We start from the raw sequence: 13,106 nt of genomic DNA, 5'->3' as shown, positions 1-13,106 counted from the left end.
TTTACACAGCATGACAACAATGAGAGGTGGCGCAATCTTTGCCCCCAACCCACACGTTTGTGAGAATGACTGTAAGAAGTTACATGCAAAGGGACCTCATACAGATGTTCCAATGGATATCTGTAATAATAATAATAATAATAATAATAATAATAATAATAATATATTATTTATACCCCGGGAATCTGTGCTAGCTGAGGTGGCGGCGGCTGCCCTCACCACCCCTTCCTCCTCCTTATCTCTTCTCTTGCTGTTTCTGCCTCGTCTTCCTCCCTTCCTGGATGTTAGTGGTTAGTAGTGCTGCCGCACATACTGCCTCGCGCCCCCCCCCCCCCGATTTTGCCACTGCAAGGGCAGAAGCCATCTTTCCACCTCCTCCTCCATGCCGTGGTCTAAATAGGCAAGGTAGCGTACTTCCTCAAGAGAGTTGCATTCTGGGCCAGGCAGCTGAGAGACCGCCTGTGCTGCCGCAACGGCTAGACGTTTTGTCTAAACTTCATTTTTGCCTATGCTTAAACAAAATTTCTAGCCGCTGTGTCAAAGCAGTGGCGGCACAGGCAGTCTCTCACTTGCTTCACCCAGAATGCACTGCTCTGAAGAAGGGCCCACCTTGTGGCAGAATGGAGGAGAAGGAGCGTCACATGGTTGCGGCAGGATGTTGCTCTCCATATGAGGCTTCTGTTGGTCAAGCATGTAGCATGTAGGCCACCTGAGATGAATGTCTGAGTTCAACTCATGACTTAGCTGGCCTTGATCCCGGCCCTCCAACACATGCCTTCATTATATAACAACAACAACAACAACAACAACAACAATTTATTATTTATACCCCACCCATCCAGCTGGGCTTCCCCAGCCACTCTGGGCAGCTCCCAAAAGAATATTAAAAACACGAGAAAACATCAAACATGAAAAGCTTCCCTAAAAATGGCTTCAGATTTCTTCTAAAAGTCAGATAGTTGTTTATTTCCTTGACATCTGATGGGAGGGTGTTCCACAGAGCGGGCGCCACTACCGAGAAGGCCCTCTGCCTGGTTCCCTGTAACCTCACTTCTCTCAGTGAGGGAATCGCCAGGCCTTTGGAGCGAGACCTCGGTGTGTGGAATGGCAACTGAAGAAATTGTAGCTCTGTATGAATGCTGAATTTGGGAAATTGACATGGACAACCTAACTTCTTAGTGTGCTGTGTGTGTGTGTGTGTGTGTGTGTGTGTGTGTTGTGGGGGTTACATGCTTCAAGCATGTGAAAATTATGCTACCGACATCTATTACAATTCCCCTTACCAGTTTTACTGAAGTGATAAATCTGGTAACCAGCCCCAAAATTCAGGCTTTTACACACACAAAACTGAGCAACTACTCTGATTTTTTTTTTTAAAAAGCAACCTTACGTGCCACAGTAATGTATTTGTGGGTTTAGCAAAAAACCCTGTTACCATTTGGTGAGTGCTGTCAGGAAAAGCCTGCTTTTTAATGGTGTATACAGCACCACACACGGCTCACAAAGTTACTCACTGTCATGAGAGTCTGAGGATCTGTCTCATATGTTGCTATTATGGGTGCTTGTAAAGCACAACTTTAAAACATTATCTCTGCATATAAATCATGAAAACAGGAACTGAATAAAGACAGCTAGATGTCTTTTAGGGGCCAATTTGAGCCTGGGTGATGAGAGTTGCATGAAAAATAATATGTTTCCATCTCACAACGGTGGGAGAAGCAACCAAGGATCTCACAGTGCTAATATTAACTTAGCAGGACAGATTATGAGAAAGAGAAAGAGAGAAAGAGAGAATGTTTTATTATGGTAGATTTTTGAAGGCTATTGGCAACACGGCATCAGTTCATTGTTATCCATTTTTGTAATGCTTTGCATATGTTTCTAATATGAAACCAAGAACATGAACCACCCTTAGCACATGATATGGCTACACCCCTCACCCACCCCATCCCTCCATCATTCCTCATGTATTACTGTAACTGTTAATTTTGAGCATATGTTGGGAGATGCCTTAAAAACAGAACTTTTCTGCAGAGAGAAACCAGTATGGGGGGGGGGGGGGACACACAAAGGCAAAACAGATCTCAGATGTGAAAAGTGGGTTCATTGCCTCCTGAAGACCATCCCTTACGAGTTTATTTCAGCAGAATGAATAACTGTGAGGTATAAGAACTCTGCTGGGGTGTGTGTGTGTGAGGCAACGCAAACCCCTTCAGAAAGCATTTTTGCTTCTGCTAGCTCAGAGGCAGCAAACACTTTAGAAATGTATTAAGAGTGTATATTTGTATGAATTGTGTTGCCCTTCGTTTCCTGTCAGACGGCGAAAAAATAACTGCTGTTTGTCAAAACAAGCTCCGATCAGGCTATATTCTCCTAGGTAATTTAAGTCAAGAGTGACTGTATGAGCCAAAGATTAACTGTGGGCTCAGCTGTTTCCTCCGTCTCTCCTCATATTGGAGGACTCATTCAAATATGCAAGCTCATTAAAATATCAGTCCACTGAGATAATCACTTTCGTCAGGCAACGATCTGAGCTCCTGCCTCTGACTGTACAATGTGACACTCTCACCACAGTACATGACAGCAGGGTGGGGGAAATAAGTCAACACATTTTGTCAAATGGTATAGCTTACTTAACTCTCTGCATGCCTGCTGACAGGGCCAGGCTGGGGTTGTGGGCATTGCAGCCATATCCAAATCTGGAGGGCACGTTCTCCACTCGAAGGCCCCAAGATTGGCAGCATCATCTGGTAAAATGGAGGACAGCAAGCTGAAGGCACAGTTCTGTCAACCATACAAAGGCAGGACATGGGAAGCTGCCTTACAGACCAACTGATTCATCTAGCTCCATTTTGTCTGCACTGACTGGCAGAAGCTGTCCAAGGTTTTGGGCAGAAGTCTCTCCCAGCCCTACCTGGAGATTGTTATGTACTGTAGTTCTCACCCTGGGCCAGCAGGGGGATACTGTAGATAGTTATGCAAATGAAGGATCGAAAGTGACGTACAGTGATTGGATAGTTTGTATGCAAATGAAGGATCGAAAGTGACGTTCTGTGATTGGATAGTTTGTATGCAAATGAAGGATCGAAAGTGACATTCAGTGATTGGATAGGTTTAGAAAGTTGTTACAGTAACAAGGTACTGACTGAGCCCTTCAGCTCAGTTCAGTTCTGGCCTCAGAATAAAGAAGAGCTGTTTGAAGAATCGCTGTGTCATCTGATATGTTCGCCCACAACTTAACAGAGATGATGTGGAATGATATTGGGACCTTCTGCTTGCAAAACAGGTGCTCAATGGCTGAGCTATGGCCCTCCCTCAAAGGGATGGTTCACCAGTTCTGGCCAACACAGAGGCTTTTTACTGGTGCTGATGTTGCATACCTGTAGTACTTTTTATGCCCAAAGACGGCTCCAAGGGCTATCTAGTCCAGAATCCTGTTCTCACAGTGGTCAATCAGATGCCTATGGGAAGCCTGCAAGCAGGCATGAGATTAACAGCACTCTCCTCATGTTTGATTCCCAGAAACTGGTATTCAGAAGCATATTGCCTCCGACAATGAAGGTAGAACATAACCATAGAATTGTAGAATTGGAAGGGTCATCTAGGACAAATGAAGGAGTTGCCCTCCTGAATTTAAGCAAGTCTGGGTCTGCATAAATGGAAGTCCACCTATCGATGCCTCCTTGAGTTACATGATGAAAGAACACCGGGATATAAATGTACAAAATAAATGCAGGAATATAGAAGTGCTAATGGTGGAGTCTGGTGGTAAATGTTTGTACCCTGTAAAAGAACTGTAATATTATTATTATGCTTTCCATAAGTTCTGTAGATTGGAAAGCAACAAGGTGTGGTCTTCCTGTGTTGCAAATGTAGAGAACAGCTCTCTCCTAGCCCCAGGAAGCCAAGAAGCAAGGTATAGAAGAAGAGTAATTAACAGGTCGTTAAAATTCACGAACTGGCACTTTTGTTATGCATTATTATTTCTCAGCTCCCAGGAAGCCATCAACCGCCATTGCTTCAATATGGTTGAATTCGACATTTGGCCTTTTTTTGTTCAGATCTGAAGTGAGTTTTTGTTAATATTAGAACTTGACATGCATTTTAAACAGGTCATTTGAAAGCATCCTAAGAATTCAAAGTGGAAATGTGTCCATGTACAATACCAATTCTGGCTGCTCACTTCTCTCTCTACCCAAAACCTCTCCCACATGAGTGATTTTTTTATTAGTCTAATATGGAGGTGGCTAACAGGCAGCTCACGGACTGGATGTGGCCCTGAAAGCAATTTGTGCTAAATGCTGTTGCTATTATGAAGTATTAATAAAACACAACACATGATTACAATGCTTGCATTTTAACTACTGTATTTTTACATCCAAGCAGAAGCATCTGGACAGATTTGCTGTATATCTTAAATCACTTTTGACCCCCTCTCCCTGAAATACAATGCTTGATCAATACTGTCATTACCACTGACAGTAGTACTGCAAGTTTAAGATCAGCATACAAAAAGCCCTCAGTAACACAACTCATTTACAACTCATGCAACTTTAATGGCTTAGATTTGGCACTGAAGGTAAGCAGCTCTCTTGTGGTTTCGGCATCTATCTGGTAGGCAGGGTCGACCCATCTGTGATCAGACTGTGGCAGCTGCCTCAGGCAGCAGAATTCAAGGGGCGCCTCTGCGGGTGTATCCCACCATAGCTGCCGGAGAAGTGAGACAGTGGCTTCTGGGTTCCAGTGAAATTTTGTAAGAGCCCCACAGACCTCCGTGGGATCTTGCAGGCCTCTCACAAGATCTCACCAGGACTCAGAAGCCGAAGCCATGTGACTCCAGTACGGGGGTGGCATCTTCCTGTTTCGCCAACTGCCACCCTGGCTATAGCCTTTAAAACTCAAGGAAGTGTCATAACTGGGCTAGCCACAGAAATCGAGGCCAAGCTGAGCATGAACAAGTCACATGCACCTGGTTTCCCAATGCAAATATAAGGAGAATATTACCTTCAATCAGAATATCTCCATCATTTGGGGATGTGCTCTTCACCATGCTATTTGGGTTAGCCATGTTTAATGGGCTGTCAGAGAATAGTCCTCTGTTTGAAGGCAACCTCTCTTTAAAGCAGAGTTGGAGAATCTTTGCCCCTTATGTTGTTGAAGTATGACTTCCACCATCCCTGGACACTGACCGTGCTTGCTGAGGCTGATGCGACTTGTAATTCAGTGGCATCAGGCTGGGGAAAAGATTGCCCACCCCTGCCTTAAATGGTATCATTTCTAACTCCCATTTAAATATAAATGGGGGGGGGGGGGGAAACCTAAGAAGGGAAAGAGGTATTGGTGTTACCCATTGACAGTTTGCACCTAGGCAGCAGATGGAGCTGGTACCAACATAATCTAGTCACTGATTTCCCCACCATGGTGGATGTACTACTTTTCCACATAAATCATAGTAGTTATTTCTAAATTTCATCTATATGTATAAATTAACATATCCAGGGCAGCTGTATCCAGGGCAGCTGTCTACCAACTCCACCTGGTACGCAGGCTGAGACCCTACTTGCCCGCGGACTGTCTCGCCAGAGTGGTGCATGCTCTAGTTATCTCCCGCTTGGACTACTGCAATGCGCTCTACGTGGGGCTACCTTTGAAGGTGACTCGGAAACTACAACTAATTCAGAATGCGGCAGCTAGACTGGTGACTGGGGGCGGCCGCTGAGACCACATAACACCGGTCTTGAAAGACCTACATTGGCTCCCAGTACGTTTCCGAGCACAATTCAAAGTGCTGGTGTTGACCTTTAAAGCCCTAAACGGCCTTGGCACAGTATACCTGAAGGAGCGTCTCCACCCCCATCGTTCTGCCCGGACGCTGAGGTCCAGCGCCGAGGGCCTTCTGGCGGTTCCCTCATTGCGAAAAGCAAAGCTACAGGGAACCAGGCAGAGGGCCTTCTCGGTCGTGGCACCTGCCCTGTGGAACGCCCTCCCATCAGATGTCAAAGCGATAAATAACTACCTGACATTCAGAAGACATCTTAAGGCAGCCCTGTTCAGGGAAGTTTTTAATCTGTGATATTTTAGTGTATTTTTGGTTTTTATGGAAGCCGCCCAGAGTGGCTGGGGAAACCCAGCCAGATGGGCGGGGTACAAATAATAAATTATTATTATTATTATTATTATTATTATTATTATTATTATTATTATTAATTTTTAGCAAATCTTTGCCCTTTTTTTGGTAGCCTTTTTCGTTGATGTATTTCCTACCTTCAAGATGTGTGGCTAAATATTGCAATTGGTTTGTTTGCTAGTCTCCTCAGTACATACCGGTACATAAGACAAAAAAAAAATACCGATACCTTTGTTAAGTTTTCTACTAGTATGCCAGCAGTAATACCTACACTTGTGTGTCACCATGGAAGTCTAGAAGTTCTGCAGCTAATTATAGCATTGCAGTAGCTTTTCTCACCTCTCCCTCTGTTCGTGTGTAGTGAAATGATAATCACCTTGCTCAGGTTTCTAATAAAATATGCAGATCTGCAAGTTTTTGTAGCTTGAAAAGAAACGAGGACGAAATGCAATCTAGATATCCTCACTGCGAGAGGCCAAGTTACAGGGAACCAGGTAGAGGGCCTTCTCGGTAGTGGCACCCGCCCTGTGGAACGCCCTCCCATCAGATGTCAAAGCGATAAACAACTACCTGACATTCAGAAGACATCTGAAGGCAGCCCTGTTCAGGGAAGTTGTTATTATTATTATTATTATTATTATTATTATTATTATTATTTGTATTCTTATCTTTTTCTGTATGACTCCTGTCGGTACATGTTGTTTTGATATAAACTGCATTGCAGATAAAAAAAAGGGGTACACAAGAACACAATATCTAAAAATAGCCCAAAGAAACTGAATAGAAGAAGAGGGGGCCATAGGTTCTCCACATTTGACTTACAGCATCGCTAAGTGTGTAAAGAATGCATTTGAAAGGGATGGAAAAAATGCTGTAGAAACAGAAAGCTCTATTAAGATCACACTTGCTATGACTTCTTAAATGCTGTGCCTCCACCCATTTTAGCACTGGTGGACAAATACCAAAAGAATGGGGTTATCAGGTTGTTCTCTCCCTAGACCCCCCACACCTCCAGCTGATGTTACTGCCTGAAGAATTAGGCCAATGCAAGTAGTACAGAGGCCAAAGCATCTCCAGAAGAAACTCTGAGAAAGCAAATAAATTCTCTGCCCCAGGCGTCCGTTGCCTGCATCTATTCTTATCTCCCCTCCTTTTCATGACCCTCTGCACTATTTCCTTCTCCCTGACTGCACACCTCTTAAAAACATATAACAGTGCTGACATGAAGGGGGTGGAAACACCATACTTGCTTTTGTTTGATGAAAAATTCCTGCTATCTTCGCTTAAAACACACACATACCAGCACTTGTCCATGCATACAAACAAGCTTCACGAGAAGCTGCAACATAACAGGTTCGCTATTAAGTCTCTGTTCTATAGTCCTAATTCGCAATAAGACACTGCAATAAACTCATTCACACCACATAGTGGCCTTTGACTGGATTTAACCGTCCAGGGGTCCTTTACCTTTAGCTTTTACTAGTCCCCCCCCAAGCTGAAAATCATATTTGTTTGCTACATGAAACAAAGTGGACTCCTTGTGATGTACTGGCCCATGTATCAGTTTGCAAATTGCTGTTTGTCTGCTCACCTTGGCGTAAAGGTAAAGGTAAAGGACCTCTGGAAGGTTAAAGGTAAAGATAAAGGACCCCTGACAGTTAAGTCCAGTCGCGAACGACTCTGGGGTTGCGGCACTCATCTCACTTTACTGGCCAAGTGAGCCGGCATTTGTCCGCAGATAGTTTTTCTGGGTCATGTGGCCAGCATGACTGAACCACTTCTGGCGCAACAGAACACCGTGACGGAAACTAGAGCGCACAGAAACGCCCTTTACCTCCTGCCGCAGCGGTGCCTATTTATCTACTTGCACTGGCATGCTTTCAAACTGCTAGGTTGGCAGGAGCTGAACAGAGCAATGGGAGCTCACTCAATGGCAGGGATTTGAACTGCTGACCTGATCGGCAAGCCCAAGAGGCTCAGTGGTTTAGACCATGGAGCCACCTGTGTCCCTTGGCATATAGCAGCATGTATTTCTGAATGTCTACATGGCAAAGTGCTGCACAACACAACTAGCCATTTAAGACTGCACATAGGAGTGGGGTAGGCATTTGGTTTGGTTCCACCTCTTAATATTAACATATCTGAGTATATCTATCTATCTATCTATCTATCTATCTATCTATCTATCTATCTATATCTATATCTATCTATCATCTATCTATCTATCTATCTATCTATCTATCTATCTATCATCTATCTATCTAATCATCTATCATCTATCTATCTATCTCTCTGACTCCCTGGAAAAGACCCTGATGTTGGGAAAGATGGAGGGCACAAGGAGAAGGGGACGACAGAGGGTGAGATGGTGGAACACTGTTCTCTAAGCTACAAACATGAGTCTGACCAAACTGTGGGAGGCAGTGGAAGACAGGAGTGCCTGGCGTGCTCTGGTCCATGGGGTCACGAAGTCGGACACGACTAAACAACTAAACAACAACAATATTGCTATAGATGGGGATGGGGTATGAAAACATCTGTTGCAATGATTGTTGCTGCTGTTGCTGATTGGTGCATTTGAATGAACTGATTTGTTAGTATAGTTCCTAAAGAAAACATCAAAGAAAGCATTCATTTTATCTCAGTCTTAGATGTGCCCTAGCCTTGCTTGTCAAAAGCTGACACAAATCATATTTAATGTGGGGCCATTTGTTGAAAAGAGCAGTTGGTGGCTCTTGAGATGTCTTGGAAAGTAACATGGTTGTATAAAGAGGCTTATTTTGGACAGTTATGAGCCTGCCTTGGAAAATAGGGATAAAATTGATTATTTGACAATGGAACTTTGTAAATGTCAGACACTTACAATGTTTCCAAAGGGCCTCCAATATTCATGGTGTTTCTGACAGTTACCAAAGGATGTATTCTATTACTATTCTGCTGTGCTCCAAAGCAGCGCTCTATGATTATGAATGCATGTGGTATAAATTAATACTATGAGGATATCTGTTTTGTCACCGTATTTGCCTCTTGCTAATAATTATTCTCTTAATTGAAAAGGTTTAATTATGTTCTCCTTTGCAATCAGCCAGTCGCATAATAAACCCATCCTCTTAAATGAATTATCCAATCATCTTTTAAAAAGTAACCTTTAAAACTTAAAAGATGGAAAGTTTGAATGATGGATCATATTTGTCTGTGAATAATTACTATCGACAAGAGATGTTCATATTTTCACAATCCATTTCTTGCAAATGTGTGCGGCAACTCTGCGAAAGGTTAAGATGTTTTTTGTGCAAAAAAGGCATTATTTACAGTATTAATCAGTTTATATTTGCCACCTCATGCTAATTAGACTTCCCTGTCGATAGATACATACCAAACATACAATTACAGCAGACAGAACAGGTTGCATAGAAAAGGGATGGGTGGGGGGGAAGGCTTCAAAAGCACATTTTATCTTGCTGATTTCTTCCCATCCTCACAAAAAACAATTTCCCCCATCTAGATGGTATACAATAGTTGGGTATAATTCAGTAATGCTCAGGGTCTCTTTTCTACCCCCCACCTCTATTATTTAGATAAATCTTTCATGCTTAGAATATTAAATGGAATTATTTATAACATTTCCCTGTCAAGATTTTCAATAAATAAGATTAGCAGCAGCACAAAGCAAGGGAGCATGAATCTATATTGGAAAGTGATGCTGAGGGAGAAAACCCAGGGTAGAATAAGCATTATACATGCATGGATGTGACAAAACTCTGTCATCTTCTTGTTAGAGAAAAACTGCTTCGAGAGGGGGCAGTTTGAAGTTGTGTGTGTATATTTCGCCTTCACAGACCTACCGCTTTTCCCATGGTTCTCCCCCTCCCCCAATAAACTCATTTAACTCATAAACTTAAATTTAGAACTCCACAGGGAGGGGAGTTGCACAGAAAAGGTGAAAAGGTTTAATCTCCTCCTTGCCATTTCTTCAAAACGCCACATCTCTCTAATTTTTATTCCACATGTAAAAAACACAACGGGTTCCATTTGGAATGGTTTTACCTGTCTTATAATTGTATCGATTTTATTTTTTCATAATTGTATAGAGTATTGCTACTCTAGGACATTATGGTGAAGGGAAGGGAAGGGAAGGGAAGAAAATCTTGTATACAAATAATTTGTTTGCAGTGTTTAGTTCTGGCCTAGGTGAACACAATTATATTTATTTCAGCAGGACCACATAAGAGAAAGTTGCTAGTGAACCACTGCTATGGGTTGGTGTACACATGTAGACCCATTACTAGACTTCTAACCACTATGGGGGTTCAAGTAAGTCATTTCCCCCAGAGTTAAAGTATTCAGGGGGGTTGCTGGAGCCTCATGGTTCAGCCACACTTCCTCCATTGATGAACCTGGCAATTCCACCCTCCATGTGTATGCCCGTGTTTCTGTTTGTGTGTGTGTGTATAAACACAGACATATATATGAACATATATGTATATACATACACATATGCCTATCCAGTTTGCAATTGGTGGCTTCTACATAAAGTTTACTTCTTAATTTTTCAGGACGTAATTATAAGAAGTCATAACTAGGTTAGCAATGACATGTTTATACAATGATCACATTGGCTCAGAGACAATTTTATCAAGTTATCCCTCATTTCATACCATCATTTGAAGAGACAATTGCAAACAAATCCCGCAAAAAACATGGAAATGCTGTTGCATGTTACATTCAGCCTAATTTTTAATTTTAAAAGGATTGTTTAAAATTTATAAGGCGCCACAAAAAACGTCGACGATTTTCTGAACATGTTTCATTCTATATGGCTAACACTAACTGGCAAAAAAAATCACATTCTGAAGCTGTCGTAGAAGCCTCCTTCTTGATCTGAGTCCAAATTCTTGTCATAAAGTACACCGTTAAAATAAATGAGGCACATACCATAACCTCTTTTGCTCCTCTTTTCTTCCAGCCCAAATCACAAACAGTCAATTATTTCTGAAAACCACTGATGATATCCATAAGATCTAGTCATGGCGGAATATATTTTTAAAATGATTTTGCAAGGCGGGACCAATGCAGAGCATATGCGCAACTCGACATGTAGTAAGCCATGAAAGGAAAACATTGTCACACCCCCCCAGCTTGCAAGGCACAAAGATATGAGAGTCAGCAACGTAAATTGAAAAAACTGCAGGCACTCTACTGCAGGTTGTAGGAAAGCCTCACAAATCATGATCCTAAGGGCCTAACTACATTTGACTCTACCTGTATGACTTGCAGCCACATCATTGGTTTTACTTTATTTAATTGCAGGCAACCAGAGAGGGGGGATTTTTTTAAATATCAGGAATGCAGTGCACAGTGAGGGGTGGTTTAACCCTTTCCTCCCCCACTGCAATCTCAATGAATACTCCCCTCCCCTGGTGTTGCAGTTCAGCTAAGGACAAAAGATCTCATGATGCTAATGGGAGCTTCCTCCCACCCCAAGCTTGACCTCAATCTGTGGAGATTTTAATCAAGATCAGAGTGGGAAAGTAAAGGGTTAACCTCCTCTCCCCACCCCCCCACAATCTACTGCAGTGCTGATAAAAATGTACACTCCTGTAATTAAAATCAAGAACAAACAGGTTGATGTGACTGCAAGTGATGCGAAGAAGGGTGACTGTTGCTGAAGGGTCTATCACACACAAGAATGTGAAAAACCTCCTTGGGAAATGTTACTTCAACTGAAAGGGCTTTAGCTTTCTTCAAAATTCCTCTAAAGTTTCATCTTGTGGAGGAAACTCTAAATTCGCTTTAAATTTTGCTTTGTGGAAAATCAAGCTAGCAGCTTGGCAATATGTAGGTCAGTCACCCCCAACTGGTGCCCTCTGGGTATTTCTGGGCCACCGCCCCCATCAGTCCCCATTCAGCAAGGCCAAACTATGGTTTGGGGTGTTGTTCCACCCTTGGAGGCTGCTGGAGGGATTCTCAGGGGAGGCAAGGAAAAGAACTTCTCAAATCATGGTTTGCCTATATGTCTGAAATGAAACAACAGTTTGGAATCTAAGTTATGCTTAGTGCAAACATTTGAACTAACCCTCTCTGTGCCCTAGCTTCTTGCATGGTGGCGTTTGTTTCTGATGCTTATCCGGATGATAAGTCTTGTTTGTTTCCTACATCTTAATGGGGATCCTAATTTTCCCTCATAAAAACTGGGCTTAGTCTCTAGGCCAAAACCATTTCATAGCTTCCCTTCATCCCATACATTTGAAGTAAGAAATTAAATAAATCAAACTGCAAAAGGAAGGGCTACTGTCATGAAATACATATTGCTCCACCAAACGGCTTACTTTATGCATCTTGTAGTATTGTTCAGCTCCTATTCCGCCTTGTTCTTCTCCAGTCCAAAGCAGTAGACGCAGAGTTCTTTTGGGACGGAGCCCTAAGTTATTTTTAAAAAGAAAAAGAGGGGGAATTAAGTGAACAATTTTTTTTTTAAAAAGCTCTATTTGAATTTGAATGAGCTTCTTCTTCTAAGCCTTTATGGAGTAACCCTAAACTAGGAGTGGACCACTCGCATCACATCTGAGATGAGGGCCACTTTTGCATTTTTATTACCACAAGAGGGCTGCATGAGTATGTGAGGAGGAGAAGAGAAGCACTTTGGTCATTATTGTAAATGTTTTCTTTCAAATGCATTTCCTGTTAACCACCCTTTCCCTTCTGCATCCCGCTTCCCTCTGTCTGCACCCCACAGGTCTCTCTGAACCTCTCTGTCTGTTTGTCCGATGTCTTTGCACCCTGTAGCACACACACTCTCTTCTCCACAGGACAGGGGCTGCAGCACATGTGCTATATGCAGGAAGACCCTGGTTCATCTCTAGGCAGGGCTGGGAGAGCCATTCTCAGTCAGCCTAGATGGACTTGGTGTAAGGCAGCATCCCAGCTTCCTAGATGTTTCCTATGCTCTACGTTCCTATGTCCACATCGCCACAGGTCA

The 13,106-nt window shown here is 42.8% G+C and overlaps 1 protein-coding gene across 4 annotated transcripts in view; it reads right to left on the bottom strand.

The window, feature by feature from the left end:
- Positions 1-13,106, bottom strand: part of CPQ (carboxypeptidase Q) — a 182,979-nt gene that overhangs the window by 34,136 nt on the left and 135,737 nt on the right. For all 4 annotated transcript variants that reach the window (XM_079984743.1, XM_079984742.1, XM_079984744.1 and 1 more), the window contains one exon: positions 12,457-12,548. In XM_079984743.1, the coding sequence (XP_079840869.1) occupies positions 12,457-12,548 (92 nt within the window). The remainder of the gene's footprint in view (positions 1-12,456; positions 12,549-13,106) is intronic.

This window comes from Podarcis cretensis (genome assembly GCF_951804945.1).
Source record: "Podarcis cretensis genome assembly, chromosome: 7".
In the NCBI taxonomy this organism is placed as follows: domain Eukaryota; kingdom Metazoa; phylum Chordata; class Lepidosauria; order Squamata; family Lacertidae; genus Podarcis; species Podarcis cretensis.
This window is presented reverse-complemented; position numbering and strand designations above follow the sequence as displayed.